The sequence below is a fragment of the Panthera pardus genome, unplaced genomic scaffold (assembly GCF_024362965.1).
Source record: "Panthera pardus isolate Hobbes unplaced genomic scaffold, ASM2436296v1 HiC_scaffold_6, whole genome shotgun sequence".
Taxonomy (NCBI): domain Eukaryota; kingdom Metazoa; phylum Chordata; class Mammalia; order Carnivora; family Felidae; genus Panthera; species Panthera pardus.
Window position 1 is genome coordinate 71,742,997 of NW_026526991.1, and position 18,543 is coordinate 71,761,539.

At 36.6% G+C, this 18,543-nt stretch overlaps 1 protein-coding gene across 7 annotated transcripts in view; it reads right to left on the reverse strand.

The window, feature by feature from the left end:
* Positions 1 to 18,543, reverse strand: part of PPHLN1 (periphilin 1) — a 139,604-nt gene that overhangs the window by 71,551 nt on the left and 49,510 nt on the right. For all 7 annotated transcript variants that reach the window (XM_019452482.2, XM_019452479.2, XM_019452484.2 and 4 more), the window contains one exon: positions 8,621 to 8,832. In XM_019452482.2, the coding sequence (XP_019308027.1) occupies positions 8,621 to 8,832 (212 nt within the window). The remainder of the gene's footprint in view (positions 1 to 8,620; positions 8,833 to 18,543) is intronic.

Genomic DNA, 18,543 nt, shown 5'->3' on the forward strand with positions numbered 1-18,543 from the left:
TATGTGTTTATTTTATTAACTTGCTTCAAATTCTTTGTAGATCAAGAGATGAGAACACTGACAATTTACAAGAAGTGTCTGGAGTCTAGGGATGGCTCATATTAGCTGATAATCGTGGTTTGTCCACATCTCTTCCAAACTCCAAGTTCAGTGACTCCACATCAGTAGCCTGAGATGGTAGTATTCACTCCATGGCAAATACCACAAATCATGTGCTGTTCCCCTGGAGAGTCAGTCTATCAACACACTACAGCTGCTGTGTTTATTGATTTATTGATTTTGATACCAAATTTCAGAGACACTGTAGTAATCACATTTAACTACAGATTCCTATCCATAAAAAAAAAAGCTTGGGCTGTTTAATAATATCCCAACAGACCAATAAAATCACCCAGCTGAACCCAGCTCAAACTGCAGATTCATAAATAAGTGCTTGTATTAACCCACTAAGTTTTACACGGTTTTGTTTTTTAACACAAGAGATAATGGAAAAAACCCTATTATGCTCACACTCTTCATCTTAGAGTTTTCAATGATCTGTTTATATTAAAACTAAAGTGTTCTCCTCTTGTATTCTATTATAGTATTTTAATGATTTAAAAACAAGTTTTTCTTGAGTCACCTGGTGGACTCACTCAGTAGAGCATAGGACTCTTCATCTTGGGGTTGTGGGGTTGAGCCCCAAATTGGGCACAGATTACTTAAAAAAAAACAAAATACAAAAAACAAAAAACAAATAAGGGCACCTGGTGGCTCAGTAGGTTAAGCAACCAACTTAGGCTCAGGTTATGTTATCACAGTTCGTGAGTTCGAGCCCTGCGTCAAGCTCTGTACTGACAGCTGGAGCCTGGAGCCTGGAGCCTGCTTTGGATTCCGTGTCTCCCTCTCTGCCCCTCCCCTGCTCGCTCGCTCTCTCTCTCTCTCTCTCTCTCAAAAGTAAACATTAAAAATAAATAAATAAATTTCAAAAAACTAAAAAATAAAACAAGTTTTTCTTAATATATTGCCATTTGGTTCTCATGCCTTTGTACTTCTGTGTTTGTCCTCCTACATATTACTAACTACATCTTTCTCTTTCTTCTCTGTTGGTTATTATTTCCTAAATGTGAGTATTCCTCCTAACTTCGTTTTTGCTTGCTGCTCTTACATGGCTCCAACCAACACTATGAATACAAATGTCTCTTAAATCCACTTCTTTCACTCCTACCTTTATACTTCTAACTAATAGGATGCTACTCCTCAGCTATTTAGCCTTTACTTCAAATTTACCTCACAGGTGATCTTACTAAGCAGACCCTAACTCCCTGCTTGAGAGCAGGGCAAAAAGACTCAACACTTTTGCTGTAACATGCTAAATAAAGTGAACTCCAAATTAGAATAGAAGAAACTAGGAAAGGACAATTCTGAAGGTGGCAATATGAAAGTTGAAATCCAAGTCAATGTACTGGTAAGTAAAAGAATAAATGAGGAGGAAGAAGATGAAGAGGAACATTGTTTCCACAGCTGAGGTAAAAAGTTCTTCCCATGGAGAAGCAACTTAATGTTTCAACAAACATTTAAAAGTATTATAAGATTTAACAATATTTGGTGACTCTTTGAATAGAATAGCTGATATGAACATCAACAATATCTGATGACTCCTTGAACAAAATAAAACTTCAGAAATGTACCTTCTTCTGGAAAGTGATGACGAAAAGAACTAGACTCCTCCAAGCCTACCAACTATTATTAATTATTGATAACCCATGTAAGAACAAAGGACACTGCTAGGAAAAAATATTAAAATCATCATTAGAGAGGAGAAAGTTAGGGACCACGTCTTAAAACCTTTCAATTCTTGGTACAATGCCTAACATACAGGAGGAAAACAGGTACTTCTGCATGAAAGTCTTATCAGTAAACAAACTTCACAGCACAGGTAGGACATTCACATCTCCTTTGACAGCTGAAGCTGTGAAAGAGAAATGAAGATATGAACAAATGAAGATGTGGTGGCTACACAGATGCTAACGAAAGGATTTATTTTCTGGATCATGAATAACGACCTGAAAATTTGGGGCTCTTGGTTGGGAAGAACATGATTTCCCAGAGACCCTATTGGTCAAGAAGGTATGAAAGAGAAAATGGAAAGGACACAAGAGAAATGGTCTTGTGGTACAGACACCAAATAAAAATGACAGAAAAAAAAGAAACTAGATAAAGGGGTAGCGAAAGCTTATGCCACCTCTGCTTCCCCAAAACAATCATCTCTAAGAGGTTAGAGATGTAACAAGTAAAGATAGATTAACTATGAATATTTGGAAGTGAACTTCTGAACAGAACTCTCCTTTTAATACATCAGCTAAAACCACATGGGCTTGCTTTAAAAAATATAAATAAAACATTATACTAACTGTACATATTCTGAATGTATGCTGACAAAATGTATTAAGTCCCTAAACAGAGATGTTATAAATGCCTACACATATGGAAACATCATTAATTGATTACTGTTTTTAGAATCTTAATCATTGTGATGCCAGAAAAGCTATACCTGTATTCCTAGGATTCACCCAGGAAACTCATAGCCAAAGCTCTCGTGAGTAATCAACAGATTCTCAGTCAAGAACAATATATTGTACAATCAAATTCAACAGCACAATAATACATTGGATCAAAGTCCAAGATCTTCTAAGAAAATACTAAAATATAGTTCAGGATTTCCTAATATGATACAACACTCATCCGAATAATCCTTCTCCACTTCCTTCCTTCTACCAACTTCTACTCACTCTTCAGACATTACCTAAAATGTCTATTCCTATGGAATGTCTGGTTTGTCCCCCTCACCAGATCATAAACTCAGAGAGCAAAGACTGGATCCCTCTTGCTTGGCAAACCATTTATGTGAAATATATCTTTGATGAATACAAGACTGTATGAGTACTGAACACAAATACAGTCACTTTCAAACCAAAAACTGCTATGATATTCAGCTGCCAAGAGAATGGGTTTGTCCTCCCTATTACCTAAAATATACATGCTCTGATTTCTATTACCATCACCACTCTAAACCTGCACCAAAGAAGCCTTCTTTTTAAACGTAGAATTAAACCTTTAAATTTATTGGAATTTCGGTAATAATCCAAAGAGTCATGTCGACTTCCAAATATATTCACAGCCAAAGGTCTTAAGACATGTCTCTTTTCCCATTACACCTAAGTTTAATAATGGAGTCTAGGGGCGCCTGGGTGGCGCAGTCGGTTAAGCGTCCGACTTCAGCCAGGTCACGATCTCGCGGTCCGTGGGTTCGAGCCCCGCGTCGGGCTCTGGGCTGATGGCTTGGAGCCTGGAGCCTGTTTCCGATTCTGTGTCTCCCTCTCTCTGTGCCCCTCCCCCGTTCATGCTCTGTCTCTCTCTGTCCCAAAAATAAATAAAAAACGTTGAAAAAAAAAAAAATAAAGTAAAAAAAAAAAAATAAAAAAATAATGGAGTCTACCTTCCAAATACACTCTTCTCAAAATAGTATTTTTAATTCTTGTACATTTTCAGTCATCTTAGAAGATGTACCTGCAAAAAGGATTAAACACTGATGAATGACAGTCTTTAAAATGATATTCTAGGGGCACCTGGCTGGCTCAGTCGGTTAGGTGTCTGACTCTTGATTTCGGCTCAGGTCATGACCTCACGATTTGTGTGTTTGAGCCCTGCATCGGGCTCCGTGCTGATAGTGCTGAGACTGCATGGGATTTTCTCTCTCACTCTCTCTCTGCTCCTCCCCTGCTTGTGTGCGCACATCTCTCTCTCAAAATAAATAAATTTTAATTAAAATAAAATAAAAAATACAATACAATACAATACAATAAATCTTCTATTCTTAGTAACAGCTGCTGATCTCAAGAAAATAAAGGGATACTGGGCCCAAAGTCAGAGCTACAGAAAAAAAGATATATATCCCAACAAAAATAATAAGCTTGCAAATCTTCCACAGTAATGGAATTTTAAAAATTCTACCAAAATGTCAAACAGCTTAATTAATGTATAAGCATCAGTGGTAAATCTGAATAATCCATAGGCAAATGTTTAGAACAAATTAACAAAGATGTAGTTTCTATGTATTTAAATAATCATCCGTAGAGCCACAATGGATTTACAAAGCAAAACAAGGTAATTTTTATGTCCCTTTTTGATAGAGGAAATTCATTCTAACTTAAGAGTTTCAAGAAAGCACCTGATAAAGTCTTCCATGAAATCCTCAAGATAAAAGGAAGATAAGAGGATCACAACTAGTTAAAAACAATGCAGAAAAATGGTTGAAGTCCACAGACAGAGGTCTCTAGAGGTTTCTAAATTTGGCTATCTGCCAGTCAACATAATTATTAATGACTAATAAAAAACCCAAAGCATATTTCCTTTGTCGATGAAACTGCTATTTTTATCTGCTGCAAATATACAGAATCACTGAGAGTTTAAGATCTCTATAGAAGAAAATAATAAGCTAAAGTTAATTATATGAAATTTACCATTTCTAGATTTCTTTTAATGTATAAACTACATGAAAAAAAAAAGTACAGGCTGAAGGGCATTTTGTTAAATAGTAATATATGTGAAGATGGCTTAGGTTTCAATTGCCTACAGTCTCAATAAGGGCCAGTAATACAGTCCAGTTGACAAAGTAAAAGTTCACTTCTGGCATCACAACTTAAAAGGAACAGAAAGAAAATTAGGAAAGCAAAGTTCTGAAAACATGTCAAATAAAAGCTGAAGGAACTAAATATACTTGAACCTGTGGGGGAAAAAAAAACCAAGAAGATTATGATTGTATTCTTCAGATACATGAAATGTTACAACATAAAAAAAGAAGAAACATTTTTATGGCTCTAAGACAAATAACTAGTATTGCATAGATGTTATAAGACAAGCTTTAATTGTATCATAAAAAATGAACTATACAAAGATGGAAGTACTGGACTGATATAGTAAATTTACCACAGGAAGTATTTTAACAAAGAATGAGGACAGGAAACTGACCTGAGTGATTTCTGGTATCACCTATTAATGTTAAATCATTATCCTCAACAAAAGAGTACGATAGGAAAATAATGAGATTCAATTGAGAAAGAGGAGGAAAAAAGGAAATAAATATCTGAGAGTTGACAAATGGGGAAATATCTGGTTGAATTAATAGGAATAAAAATAATAAACTTCAAGTAAAAATATAGGGGATACATATACAACAATTTTAACTGGAACAGTATCATAATGAACAAAGGGAAAGGCAATGAGGTTAACTAGGACAACCTACACTTAGCATATAAATATGAACAAAAAGGAACAAAAAATAATATTATAGTGACAGGTATGAACAGGTAAACCCAATTAAGTTATAGGCAGAAAATTCTTATATATAAAGCACAGAATGAAAATAACATTTTGATTTAGGAGGATAATTACTCTACAAAGCAGTAAAAGGTTTACAGGTTTAACTCAAAAGGCTATAGAAGAAATTTAATCAAATACATATGTAGACATGTATATGTGAGTGTAAGCACAAAATGGGAAATAAGTAGTTAAGATAAAAAAGTAGTGAAAACCACTCTGTGGCTTATAATTAATCATATAAGAGATACACTAAATGCACAGAAGAATCAGGAAGAATTAATCTTTAAATGGTTACCATGGCCAAACTACTAGTGATTATTAAATTAAAATTACTCTGAAAAGTATGAACAAAAAGCAAAAAATTAAAAGTTAAACTTAGCAAAATGAGGGCATTAGGAAAGTAAGAAAATTGTTTTTACCTGTTATTTGTAGAAACATTTAAAATTTTTGCCTAAATTTTAACTTACATTAAAAAACTAAATTAACACATTGTTGTTAATTAACACAATTTAAATGATAATTTAAGGACCCTGTTTCGCAGTCCTTTTTTGAAGAACAGCAAGGTGCCATCACTATCTGTGACATTTAGATTCAAAGCAAGAATTGGTATCAGAAATGTGTAACATAACAGTTACTTTTTCTATTTAATGTTTAAAATAAGACTTCTCCATTAACTTTTTGCAAGATGATTTTATGTAACTATTCTGAAAACTATTTACATGAAAGGAGTATAGAAAAACATTTCAATAGCTCAGTCCAAAGTGTTACAACCCAAGTAACTTGTAAAGAGAGTTTTCCCAGAACAAACATTTTTCTTGATTAAAGAACTTAACTTTTGAAGCTAAATGACTTAATAATATAAACATGAAGGCATACCAAAGTCATATGTTCTATTTCACTCAATTTGCACCGTATTTTAGTTTCCCAGCTTTCTCTGTTATCTATTCATCACTCCAGATAGTAAAACAATTTGACCACAAAGGATGGGGAAAAGTATACGGAGACCCTAAGACAGGAGCATCACATGTGCCTTCCCTACAATTTCATCTCAAGATTTTAAAGTTTCGGCTACTAACTACCAGGCGGAAAGCTGACATAAAATTCCTCCCTAAAAATATGTTTTAGAGGAGAATTGGAAAAAGACAAATTCACTAATAATTAGGTTCACTACAAGCTGTCAAGAATCTTAAGCTTCCATTTTACTCATGTTTTGTTCAAAAGCCTTCATAATCAGTTTCCAAAGATACTTTCCTCCTCTTAATCATTATATTTGTATTTAAGTCAGACACATCAAAAAAAATACATCTTCTCAGAAGGTGTCTGGCTAATATTTACATCTGTGCATATGAGTGTACTTTAGAACTCAGATGTTATTTATCCTCTTGAAAGGGGAGAGGGTGGGAAAGAGGGAAGTAAAACAAAGGAGAAAATACCAAACTGTAGAGCCTGAACTCCACAGAAAAGCTTTCAGTTACCTGGAACTATATGTTTATTTTAAGCAAGTGGGCATATGTAAGTTACAATGTTTGTTATAAATCCTTCAAATGACATTCTTACCTCCTGTATGACCATTCATATACATGTATCCAAAAATATATTTTTTTGGAAGCCCCACTCTACTTAGCTCTGAAATCAGTAAAAAATTGATAAATTTTCATTAAATAAAGGAATCCAGCAACAGCTACAATGGAGACAATCTAATGATTTGAAGTAACCTTCTCTCAGTCCGAACATGTAGGAAGCAAATGCTGTTAAACTAAAACTCTTATACTTTGGAAGAACATTTAATAGGAAGGAAGTTAAAAAGTAAAGAAAAAGAGAGGTGCCTGGGTGGCTCAGTAGGTTGAGCATCCAACTCTTGATTTCAGCTCAGGTCATGATCTCACAGTTTGTGGGTTTGAGCCCATCAGGCTCCATGCTGATAGTAGGGAGCCTGCTTGGGATTCTCTCTCTCTCTCCCTCTCTCTCTACCCCTTCCCTGTTCATTCTCTCTCTCTCAAAAAATAAACAAATGAAACTTAAAAAAAAAGGTAAAGAAAAAGAAATATCCTTGACTTTTCTGGTGTCTGTATCTTGGCTTGTAATTCTCCCCACCTAGAAGATACTTTTACTTGTAGAAATCTCAAATAAAAGATGAGCCCAAATGTCATTTCCTCCACGATGTGTTCTTCTAACCCCCAGAGTGAGAATCTCTCTCACCTTGACCTGCTCATGCCAGGTTAACTCATTTATGACATATCAATTCTTATATCAAAGTTATATTTTAGGGGTGTCTGGGTGGCTCAGTTGGTTATGTTCAACTCTTGATTTCGGCTCAGGTCATGATCTCACAGTTTGTGGGTTTGAGCCCTGCGTTGGCCTCCACACTGACAGTACAGAGCTTCTTGGGATTCTCTTTCTCCCTTTCTCTCTGCCCCACCCCCCACTCATGCACTCTGTCTCTCAAAGAAATAAAAAATTAAAAAAAATATCTTGTCTCTGTTATATTTACATATTGATAAAATTGTTGTTAGTTAAGGGGAAAATACCTAAATATATTCCAGTCCCTGGTGACAGGGATATCCTCTATCTAACACAGTGCCTTGCATTTAGCAGGCAGGAGGAAGTGTTTGTAAATGAGTTCAATTGTAGGCAGTGGAGTCCAGAAAGATAAAACAGATTATCTAAAAAAGTTGCTTCATTTATTTATTCCAATACATACTGAGCAACTCAGCCAGAATGACATGCTATGATTGCACAGAATGCCATGCATGTCTAGGTACTCCAAATAAAACAAACAAACAAACAAATAAATTGGAGGTTGGAAAAAAAAAATGAACCTAAGGTAGGATTTAGCTCTAACATCTATAAATAAGGCTACACCTTGTATTTAGGAGAAACCACTGAGATTTTTCATGAAAAATATACTAATCAGATATATAGAGATAGATGTCTTCTACTGACAGAAGACTGAAGAGAATGGACTAACACAGGAACTAGCAGAAAATATAAGAGTGTATAACTTTCCAACATGATTACAAACACATATCTTCTGTGTTGAAGAATGAGAAGTAAAATGTCAATGTGGACCACAACTTGAAACGGTTCCAAAAAAATCTGTGTGGTATTTATTATACTATTCTTTCAACTTTTCTAGAAGTTTCAAAATTTTCAAAATAAAAGGCTAAAAAAATTTCTCTCTTAGCAATACCTATAAGGCAATCTGAATCAATACTTCCTCATTAGTGGAGATTGTAAAAGAAGTCTTAAAAATACATACTTCTATGTTGAGATTGATGGAAAGAGTACGTTTTGCTTCTTTCTGGAGAGTAGCTTCTACTACTGACGCTGGAGCCAGACCTGCTGTGTGGAGAATCCTTTCGACCTACAGGCGATTCTCTGAAAAAAGGAGGGTCTCTTTTATGAGGAGATCGGTCTCTTGCATAATGGGAAGGGTAGAAACTTTTTCTTCTAAAGCCGTCTCTCATGTCCCTTTGGGGAAAGAAAAAGTGAATTATATCCTGTAAGTTATATATACACAATACAAATGGCAAAAGCTCTGATTACAAGCTGCTCTTTACTGTAATCTTGGTTCCCCACTCCCTCCCTTTTTTTAATCACCACCAAACTTCTAATGTCAGTCCACAAAATGAAATTTTATTGGTGAAATGTGATTTAGAATGCTACATTTCTTCAGTTTGGGGTAGAACCAAGTAGTTAAGGGCAAAAGTTACTTTATTCTAAGCAAACAGAAATTTTAAACTGTGAAAAACACAGTCCTATAGTCTTTACTTCCATTTGCCATTAGCAATATTCCACAGAGCTACCACATTCTCAGTGACATCTAGAGAATGCCAGAGATTTCCCAAGTGAGACATTTAATAGACTATGATCCTCTTCTATAGTCTATACTACTGGTTTTTTAATTGCTATGATTTTGCTTCCCTCGTGCCAGTTGGCAATGTGTACAGACATTTTTGTTGTCACTGCTGGAGAGGAGGGGTTGCCACTTGTGAGTAGGGACCAGAGATGCTCTAAAATCCTACAATGCCCAGGACAGGTCTCATATGTACATACACACACACACACACACACACACACACACACACACACACACACAACAACAACAACAACAACAAACTATCTGACCCATAATGTTAGTAATACCAAGGTTGAGAAACCCTGGTATATACCTATTAAGTCCTTGTTCTCTTGAGTTTGCATCCTTAGTGTACAGATTGTTGCTTACCTCTAAACAACAGCTTATAATAACTCACCTCTACTTTTACAAATTGAATTTCCTTATTAAGCAATATAATCAATTCAAAGCAGAAATTAAGTCTGAGTTTTAAAACTTTAGAAAACAAAACCAACTTTAAAATATCAAAGCAAACCAAAATTACTAAAACTATCAAGACCTGGGCCTCTATTTAAAGGAACACCCGGAGTCAAACAGGTTTGAATTGAAGATTTAGCAAGTATACTTCCATATTAAAATTAAGGAACACTGCATTTCAGACAGAAGAATGCTGAGAGATAAGCCACTGGCCTGTAATTTCAAATTCTCAGAAAATAATTTCAGGGGGTGCCTGGGTGGCTCAGTCAGTTAAGTGTCCAACTTTTGATTTCAGCTCAGGTCATGATCTTACGGGTTTTGAGATCAAGCTCCACATCACTGTCAGTGTGGATCCTGCTTGGTATTATCTCTCTCTCCTCTCTCTGCTCTTCCCCCTGCTTGTACACACACACTCTCTCTCACTCTCTCTCTCTCTCTCTCTCTCTCAAAATAAATAAACATACACTTAAAAAAAAAGAAAATAATTTCAGTATATTGATCAGCAGTCCCTAATATATAAGTTGTCATTGGCAGATTAATACCCAATACATATTGTCCTTACAGGTACAATTGAGTTTCCTGGACCAAAGTAGAAAATAACTAAAACTCATTCATGATAAATGAACTGACAAAATAACTACTGCCAAAATAAAGAATTCAAGAAATTCTAATACATTCAAGTTGAGTTACCAAAACAACAGGAGCCATATCAACATCACTGAGAACCAAGTGACTATATAAGCATTACCCACATCTTAGGAACTATACTAGGTGCTGGGGACCCAATGGTGAACCAAATGCATGCAGTCCCTCCCTCATCATGGAACTCTCAGGCTAGGAGAGGCTGATATTAAACAAATAAACATAGGGGGCAGGGCACCTGTGTGGCTCAGTTGCTAAGCACTGATCTCAGTGTTGTGAGTTCAAGCCCCATGCTGGGTGTGAAGCCTACTTAAAAAAATAAACAAATAGGAGTGACTGGGTGGCTCAGTTGGTTAAGCATCTGACTTCGGCTCAGGCATAATCTCACAGTTCCTGATTTTGAGCCTGGTGTCAGGCTCTGTGCTGACAGCTTAGAGCCTAGAGCCTAATTCGGATTCTGTGTCTCCCTCTCTCTCTGTCTGTCCCCTGTTCACACTCTGTCTTCGCTCTCAAAAAAATAAATAAAAACATTTTTAAAAATTTAAAAATAAATAAATAAAACATGTGAATGCAGTCAAGAGTATAGGCAGGGAGACTAATTAGGAGCTTAGGCAGACAAAAGACAGTGGTAGCTTAGATAAGGTCAGAACAGGGGACTACTTTAACACACACAAGAATGTATCTTTGTAGACTCAATAGAACATGGTGAATGTCTGACTAATGAGAGTAAGAGATGGGGGTTGCCAAGATGACTCCCAGAATCCTGGCATGATGGATTACTGAAATGAAAAAAACAGATTTGAGAAACTGGGGTGGGGTAGGAGATCCACATTTAGCCTTGAATATTTTAAGCTTGAGATGCTCATGTAACATCTTAGTAGGCAGTTGCCTACCAATGACATACCAATGTCAAGATTAGAAGAACCTTTTTGCCTATAACTATAAATTTTTCTATAAATAGATTATTATGTAATTTTTTCTATTTAAAGCCTTGGGTAGGACCTAGAATCTAGGACTAGATTAAGGGAACACTTAGGACTAGGAAATTACTACATTGGGAGAGAAATGGGCTATCTGAGAATGAAACAGAATAGCCACAGAAACATGAGGGAAACTGGTAAGTTACTAGGGAAGCCAAGGAAAGCCTACTCCGAGGAGGAGAATAAAGGTTTCCTACAATGAAATTAGAGTTCTTATTGATAACTTATCTAGGGTGTGAAGATACAGGCTCATATGCAGAGGAAAGAGTGCCTACTTTTCTCCAGCAGGAGGCAGGGTAAGGGAGTAGGCAAAAGGCTGAACTACAGTTTCCTAATCCTGACACCAGATGGCGGTAAAATCACAACAGCATAGTTCAGAACCACCAGCGTGGCCTGGGGTGACTGAATATGCTTGGGGTAAGTACATGTTAGATTTTTAATATCTCAGAGCAAAGTCTCACCTCCCCTTCACATCAAGCTCTCATATTTCCCATCATATTTAGCAAAAACCTCACAACAGTCATTATCTACTGTAAGTATCCTCTTTGACAAAGTGATAATGCTAGCCAAGTCCTTTATTCATGTTATTTTGTATGTATATACATTTTTTCATATTTCTATCTCTTTTATCTCTATATCCCAGTATATGTAAAGCACTATGGGGAATTACCCTGGTTCTAAAGAAGCTTAGTATGTTATGGGGGGTGGGGGGGTGGGGAATAAATGTTCCAGAACTGGTATTGTAATTCAGAAGAGAAATGTATATTACATGGAAAACTCATCTGGAGGATCTTTAAGGAAAGATGAACACTGCTGAACAGAAATATAATCAAGCCACAGGTGTAATAGCTATATTTAAAAAGAGAAACAGGTAAAACTAATTTTAGCAATATTTTTATTTAAGCCAGTATATCTAAAATATTATTAACATATATTCAAGATTTTAAAACTTAGTGAAACATTTTACATTCTCTTTTTCATCTTACATCTTGAAAATCCAGTACATATTATATACTCACAGATTAGATTATCTCAGTCAGAACTAGCCATATTGCAACTGGGACATTTGGCTACTGGCTATCATATTAGATAGCACAGATTTAGATGGTACGGAAAGTATTCCACACTTCAAGAAAAAGCAGAGAAGGATTAAAGGGTATTATTGTGAATAAAAATAGAAGTAATCAGAAAAGCAAAAATGAAAAGCATTGACTACAAAGCAAAGGAACAGAAATTTTAAAGGGTAAAGGAGAGTTAATATAAAGTACTGTACAGACTGGCAGAGATCTCTACATTTAAGACCTCGGAGTCACGTGACCAGTGAATGGGTTGTCCAATAAAACTTTGGAAACCAAAGCAGATTTTAAGAAATCAGTATTTTCATAAATGGCTTTTATGATGTTTAAGTACGTTCTTTCTATCCCAACTGTCTCGAGGGTTTTTATTCACAAAGGATGCTGAATTTTGTCAAATGCTTTTTCTGCATCAATTGACAGGATCATATGCTTCTTATCTTTTATTAATGTGATGTATCACATTGATTGATTTGCAAATATTGAACCAGCCCTGCAGCCTAGGAATGAATCGCACATGATCATGGTGAATAATTCTTTTCATATGCTTTTGAATTCGATTTGCTAGTATCTTGTTGAGAATTTTTGCATCCATATTCATCAGGAATATTGGCCTGTAGTTCTCTTTTTTTGCTGGGTCTCTGTCTGTTTTGGGAATCAAAGTAATGTTGGCTCACAGAATGAGTCTGGAAGTTTTCCTTCCCTTTCTATTTTTTGAAAAAACTATAGTAAGCTTATGAAGGAAACTGAAGAAGATACAAAGAAATGGAAAAACATTCCTGCTCATGGATTGGAAGAATAAATATTGTTAAAATGTCAATACTACCCAAAGCAATCTATGCATTCAATGCAATCCCAATCAAAATTGCACCAGCATTCTTCTCAAAGCTAGGACAAGCAATCCTAAAATTTGTATGGAACCACAAAAGACCCCGAATAGCCAAAGTAATATTGAAGAAGAAAACCAAAGCGGGAGGCATCACAATCTCAGACTTTAGCCTCTACTACAAAGCTGTAATCATCAAGACAGCATGGTATTGGCACAAAAACAGACACATAGACCAATGGAATAGAATAGAGACTCCAGAATTGGACCTACAAATGTATGGCCAACTAATCTTTGACAAAGCAGAAAAGAATATCCGATGGAAAAAAGTCTCTTTAACAAATGGTGCTGGGAGAAATGGACAGCAACATGCAGAAGAATGAAACTAGACCACTTTCTTACACCATTCACAAAAATAAAATCAAAATGGATAAGGGACCTGAATGTGAGATAGGAAACCATCAAAGCCCTAGAGGAGAAAGCAGGAAAAACACCTCTCTGACCTCTCAGCCACAGCAATTTCTTACTTGACACATCTCTAAAGGCAAGGGAATTAAAAGCAAAAATGAAATATTGGGACCTCATCTAGATAAAAAGCTTCTGCACTGCAAAGGAAACAATCAACAAAACTAAAAGGCAACAGATGGAATGGGAAAAGATATTTGCAAATGACATATCGGATAAAGGGCTAGTATCCAAAATCTATAAAGAGCTCACCAAACTCCACACCCGAAAAACAAATAATCCAGTGAAGAAATGGGCAGAAGACACAAATAGACATTTTTCTAAAGAAGACATCCAGTAGACCAACAGGCACATGAAAAGATGCTCAACGTCGCTCCTCATCAGGGAAATACAAATCAAAATCACACTCAGATACCACCTCACGCCAGAGTGGCTAAAATGAACAAATCAGGGGACTATAGATGCTGGTGAGGATGTGGAGAAATGGGAACCCTCTTGCACTGTTGGTGGGAATGCAAAGTGGTGCTGCTGCTCTGGAAAACACTGTGGAGGTTCCTCAAAAAATTAAAAATAGATCTACCCTATGACCCAGTAACAGCATTACTGGGAATTTATCCAAAGGATACAGAAGTGCTGATGCATAGGGGCACTTATACCCCAATCTTTTTTTGTTTTTTTTTTGTTTTTTTTGTTTTTTTTAACATTTATTCATTTCTGAGACAGAGAGAGACAGAGCATGAACGGGGGAGGGTCAGAGAGAGAGGGAGACACAGAATCTGAAACAGGCTCCAGACTCTGAGCAGTCAGCACAGAACCCGACACGGGGCTCGAACTCACATACCGCGAGATCGTGACCTGAGCCGAAGTCGGACACTTAACCGACTGAGCCACCCAGGCGCCCCTATACCCCAATGTTTTTAGCAGCACTTTCAACAGTAGCCAAATTATGGAAAGAGCCTAAATGTCCATCGAACTGACAAATGGATAAAGAAGATGTGGTTTATATATACAATGGAATACTACCTGGCAATGAGAAAGAATGAAATCTGGCCATTTGTAGCAACGTGGATGGAACTGGAGAGTGTTATGCTAAGTGAAATAAGTCAGGCAGAGAAAGACAGATACCATACATTTTCATTCATATGTGGATTCTGAGAAACTCAAGAGAGGACCAGGGGGGAGGGGGAGGGGGAAAAATAGTTACAAACAGAGAGGGAGGGAGGCAAACCACAGAGACTCTTAAATACAGAGAACAAACTGAGGGTGGATGGGGGGTGGGGTGGGGAAGAGGAAAAAATGGATGATGGGCATTGAGGAGGGCACCAGTTGGGATGAGCACTGGATGTTGTATGGAAACCAATTTGACAATAAATTTCATAAGAAAAAAATCAATATAAAAAAAGAAGAAAAGAAATCAAGATATATATACTAAAGGAGTTAAGCCACTAGTTTTCTTCCAAAAGTTTGGCAGAGGAAGGAAAAGAGAAATAGAACAATATTTTGAAGGAAAGGGATTATTTGATCATATCTTGAGGGTGAAGGAAAAGGTCAATTTACTGTAAGAGAAACTTTTAAACTAAGATGCAAAATATTAACTGATAAAGAGCCAAAAATCAACAGGAGAACATGAGACAAAGGAACAAGGTAAAAGAGAATGGCACTGAAGGAAAAAAGAACATGAAAAGGGTAAAGAGAAAAATGTTCATTTCAAGAAGAGAAAACATGAGAAATCCCTCTTTAGAAGGCATTTACCTGAGTAAAGAATCATAGAAATCATCAATAGAAAGTAAAGAAATCAAGAATGTGAATGGAAACTTGAGGCAGAGTAGAAGAGGGCGGGGTAAGTATGAATTAGAGCAGTGTTCCTGAAAATGCAGGTTCAAAGACCTGGCTCAATATTACCTAGGAAAGTGACAGAAATGCAAATTAAGGGGCATCAAACCACACCTACCGAATCAGAATCTCTGAGGGCATGACCCAGTATATTTGGGCTTTACCAAGGCTCCGCAGCTGATCCCGATGCACATAAATCTCATAAAGACTGAATTACAGAACTTCACTAACATATATAAGCACGTTACTCCTAAGTCGAAAGCAGAAATTCAGAGCTCATGATAAAGGCAGAACAAGTCCCAGTGATGACTGTAGCATCAGACCATACCTGTGGATACCTAAAGATAAGAGTTGAAAAACAAAAGAAAGAACTGCTATTAAAATTATCATCAAATCAGGAAGGAGAGGGACAGAGAAGACTGTGAGCCAGAAATTATAATCATCAAGGAAGAAAAAATGGGGTCCTGGAAGCTACCAAAGAGTACAAAGGTGGGAAGAATGTGGAATAAATGGGGACATTCCAAGATGACATTGGAACAGTGGCTTGTCGGAGGTAATAAGAAGTATGCCAGAACTCAACTCATGAATCAAGGAATTAGGAGGCAAGTGGGTTGTGACAGAAGTTAGGTTCTGGTTATAGCAAAGGGATGGAAAGAATGATAGAAAATATATCCACTCTATTTTGAAATGAAAAGACAAAGTCTTTGCCCCAAGCTTATATTCTAATGGAGAAAACAGCCTATAAATATAAAACATTTCTGAGTGACTCATAATATAAAGTGGATGTGAGGCAGGCTCTTTTAGTTAAAATGGTCAGGGAGGACCATTCTGAGAAGGTGATATGTGAGCAGAGATATAATAAAAGAAATGGAACCTCACAAAGAACAAGTTGTGAAAAGATGTGATTTATGTTTATAGTGATCAGACTAACTGCTCTGTAAAAGCATCATATGTTGATGTGAAGGGCATAATGATGAGTCAGAGGGTTTTCTGAGAGTTTACAGAATTATAGAGCACCAAAGTTTCAAATACTAGCCTTACCTACAGGGATTTACAGAAGCATCACCTAGTAGAGAAAAGGGGTTAAGGCATATTAAAGCCTTCGTGAACTAGCCGTCCAAGTACTGAAAGACCCTTCCAAAGTCATTATTATCTTTATGACATTAAGCAAGTTACTTAACTCTTCATGCCTTAATTTCCTCATCTATAAAAGTAGGGATAGTATTACCTAACTCACAGAGTTGTTACAAGGAGTAAATGAGATAACATATGTAAAGTGCTTAGAAAAGAGCCTGATACATAGCACGCAACAGATGTTAGCCATTTCTCTCTTTTTTTTTTTAATGTTTATCTTCAGAGAGAGAGAGAGAGAGAGAGAGAGAGAATGTAGTCGGGAGGGGCAATGGGGGGGGGGGGGTAGACAGAGGATCCAAAGCAGGCTCCTACACTGACAGCAATAAGCCTGATGAGGGGATGAGGGGATTGAACTCACGAGCTGTGCGATCTTGACCTGAGCAGAAGTCAGACGCTCAACCAACCGAGCTACCCATGCACCCCAGATGTTAGCTATTTCTGACAGTATTTCCATCAAATCAATAAAGGTTTGCAACAAAAAATAGCTAAATGTGCCAGTATAACTACTTGATAGCTTTATCCTTCAGAAAAGCAAAACTATGGAATCTTCCATATTAGGAGTTTAAAACCTACTCATAATAATAAAACCTCTGGAACAACACTTCAACTTGATTTCCCAAGGAATTTCCTTTACAGAGGATGAATTGTAGATAATTCAATGTCAAGAACTTCAGTTATGGAATTCAGAGAGTACACACAGATGAAGCACATATAAAATAAAAAGTAGGCAAAAAGACCACTCACTAAACTGGGGGGGGCGGGGGGGGGCAAGGGGTCAACAAAAATTTGCTGTAAAGAGCCAAAGACTTTGTGGGCTATATGGTCTCCATCCACAACTCTTCAACATTCTACTGTAGCACAACAATAGCCATAAACAATATGTAAACAAACGTGCCTGGCTGTGTTCCAATAAAATTTACCAAAAAAGACAGTTGGTCGGATTTGGCCCATGGGCTGTAGTTTGCTGATCCCTGACCTCAACAATTACATATCTCCTGACTGTTTTCAAACAAAGAATAAAGAGGTTACTTACAGCTTCATATTCCTCACAGAATACAAAGAAATGTATTGGGATTTTTTTTGACCCCAGCCCTTGCTAGTATCTTAAAATTTTGCACTTTAGAAGTTATATTTTGGAAAGCAATTACACCATGATAGAAGAATATGTTTTAGCTGACTTACACCTTCTTTTTTACCAGAGACCTGACTTCATAATAAAAAGCCCTTCTCAAAATATGTTCCAAAAAATACTAACCCACGAGATGTTGGTGTTTTTGATCTCACCACAAAATCCAAAGAGGGGTTCTATGGGTAAATAACTTTGGGAAACACTAAGTTTAATAAAATTAAACATATTTATTTACAGTGGTACTTCTCAGAACATACCGTACAGGCAGATACAGATTCAAAAGTTAGTTCTTCTGCTTATACATGGCCTTTTGCCCTTAATTTACTTAAACCTCTCTGAGCTTCATTTTCCTTACTTCTCTGAACACAGCAACTTTGCAATGAATGGTATCTATTATTATAGTTTTAGGTTTTCGTCGTTCTGTTGCAGTGATCTCATTTTTAACCTTCCCCAAACACATGGATCCTCAAGTTTTAAAACATTTTACCTTAACTCTGAGACAATTTAGGGAGAAGAACGATTGATTCCCTTCTTGTAACACATATCATGATAAATTCAGGCTGGTTAAAAAGCTAAATGTTTGCAAGGAAGGGACAGAAGAGAAAGACCTCTCATGAGAAAAAATACTAATTATAAGTCTATAGGAAACAAATCATTCTGTATCAAAATAGCAGGTTTTAAATTACATGCTAAAAAGGGCTCTAAAGCTGGGGCACCTGGGTGGTTCAGTTGGTTAAGCATCCGACTTTGGCTCAGGTCATGATTTCAAGGTTCATGGGTTCAAG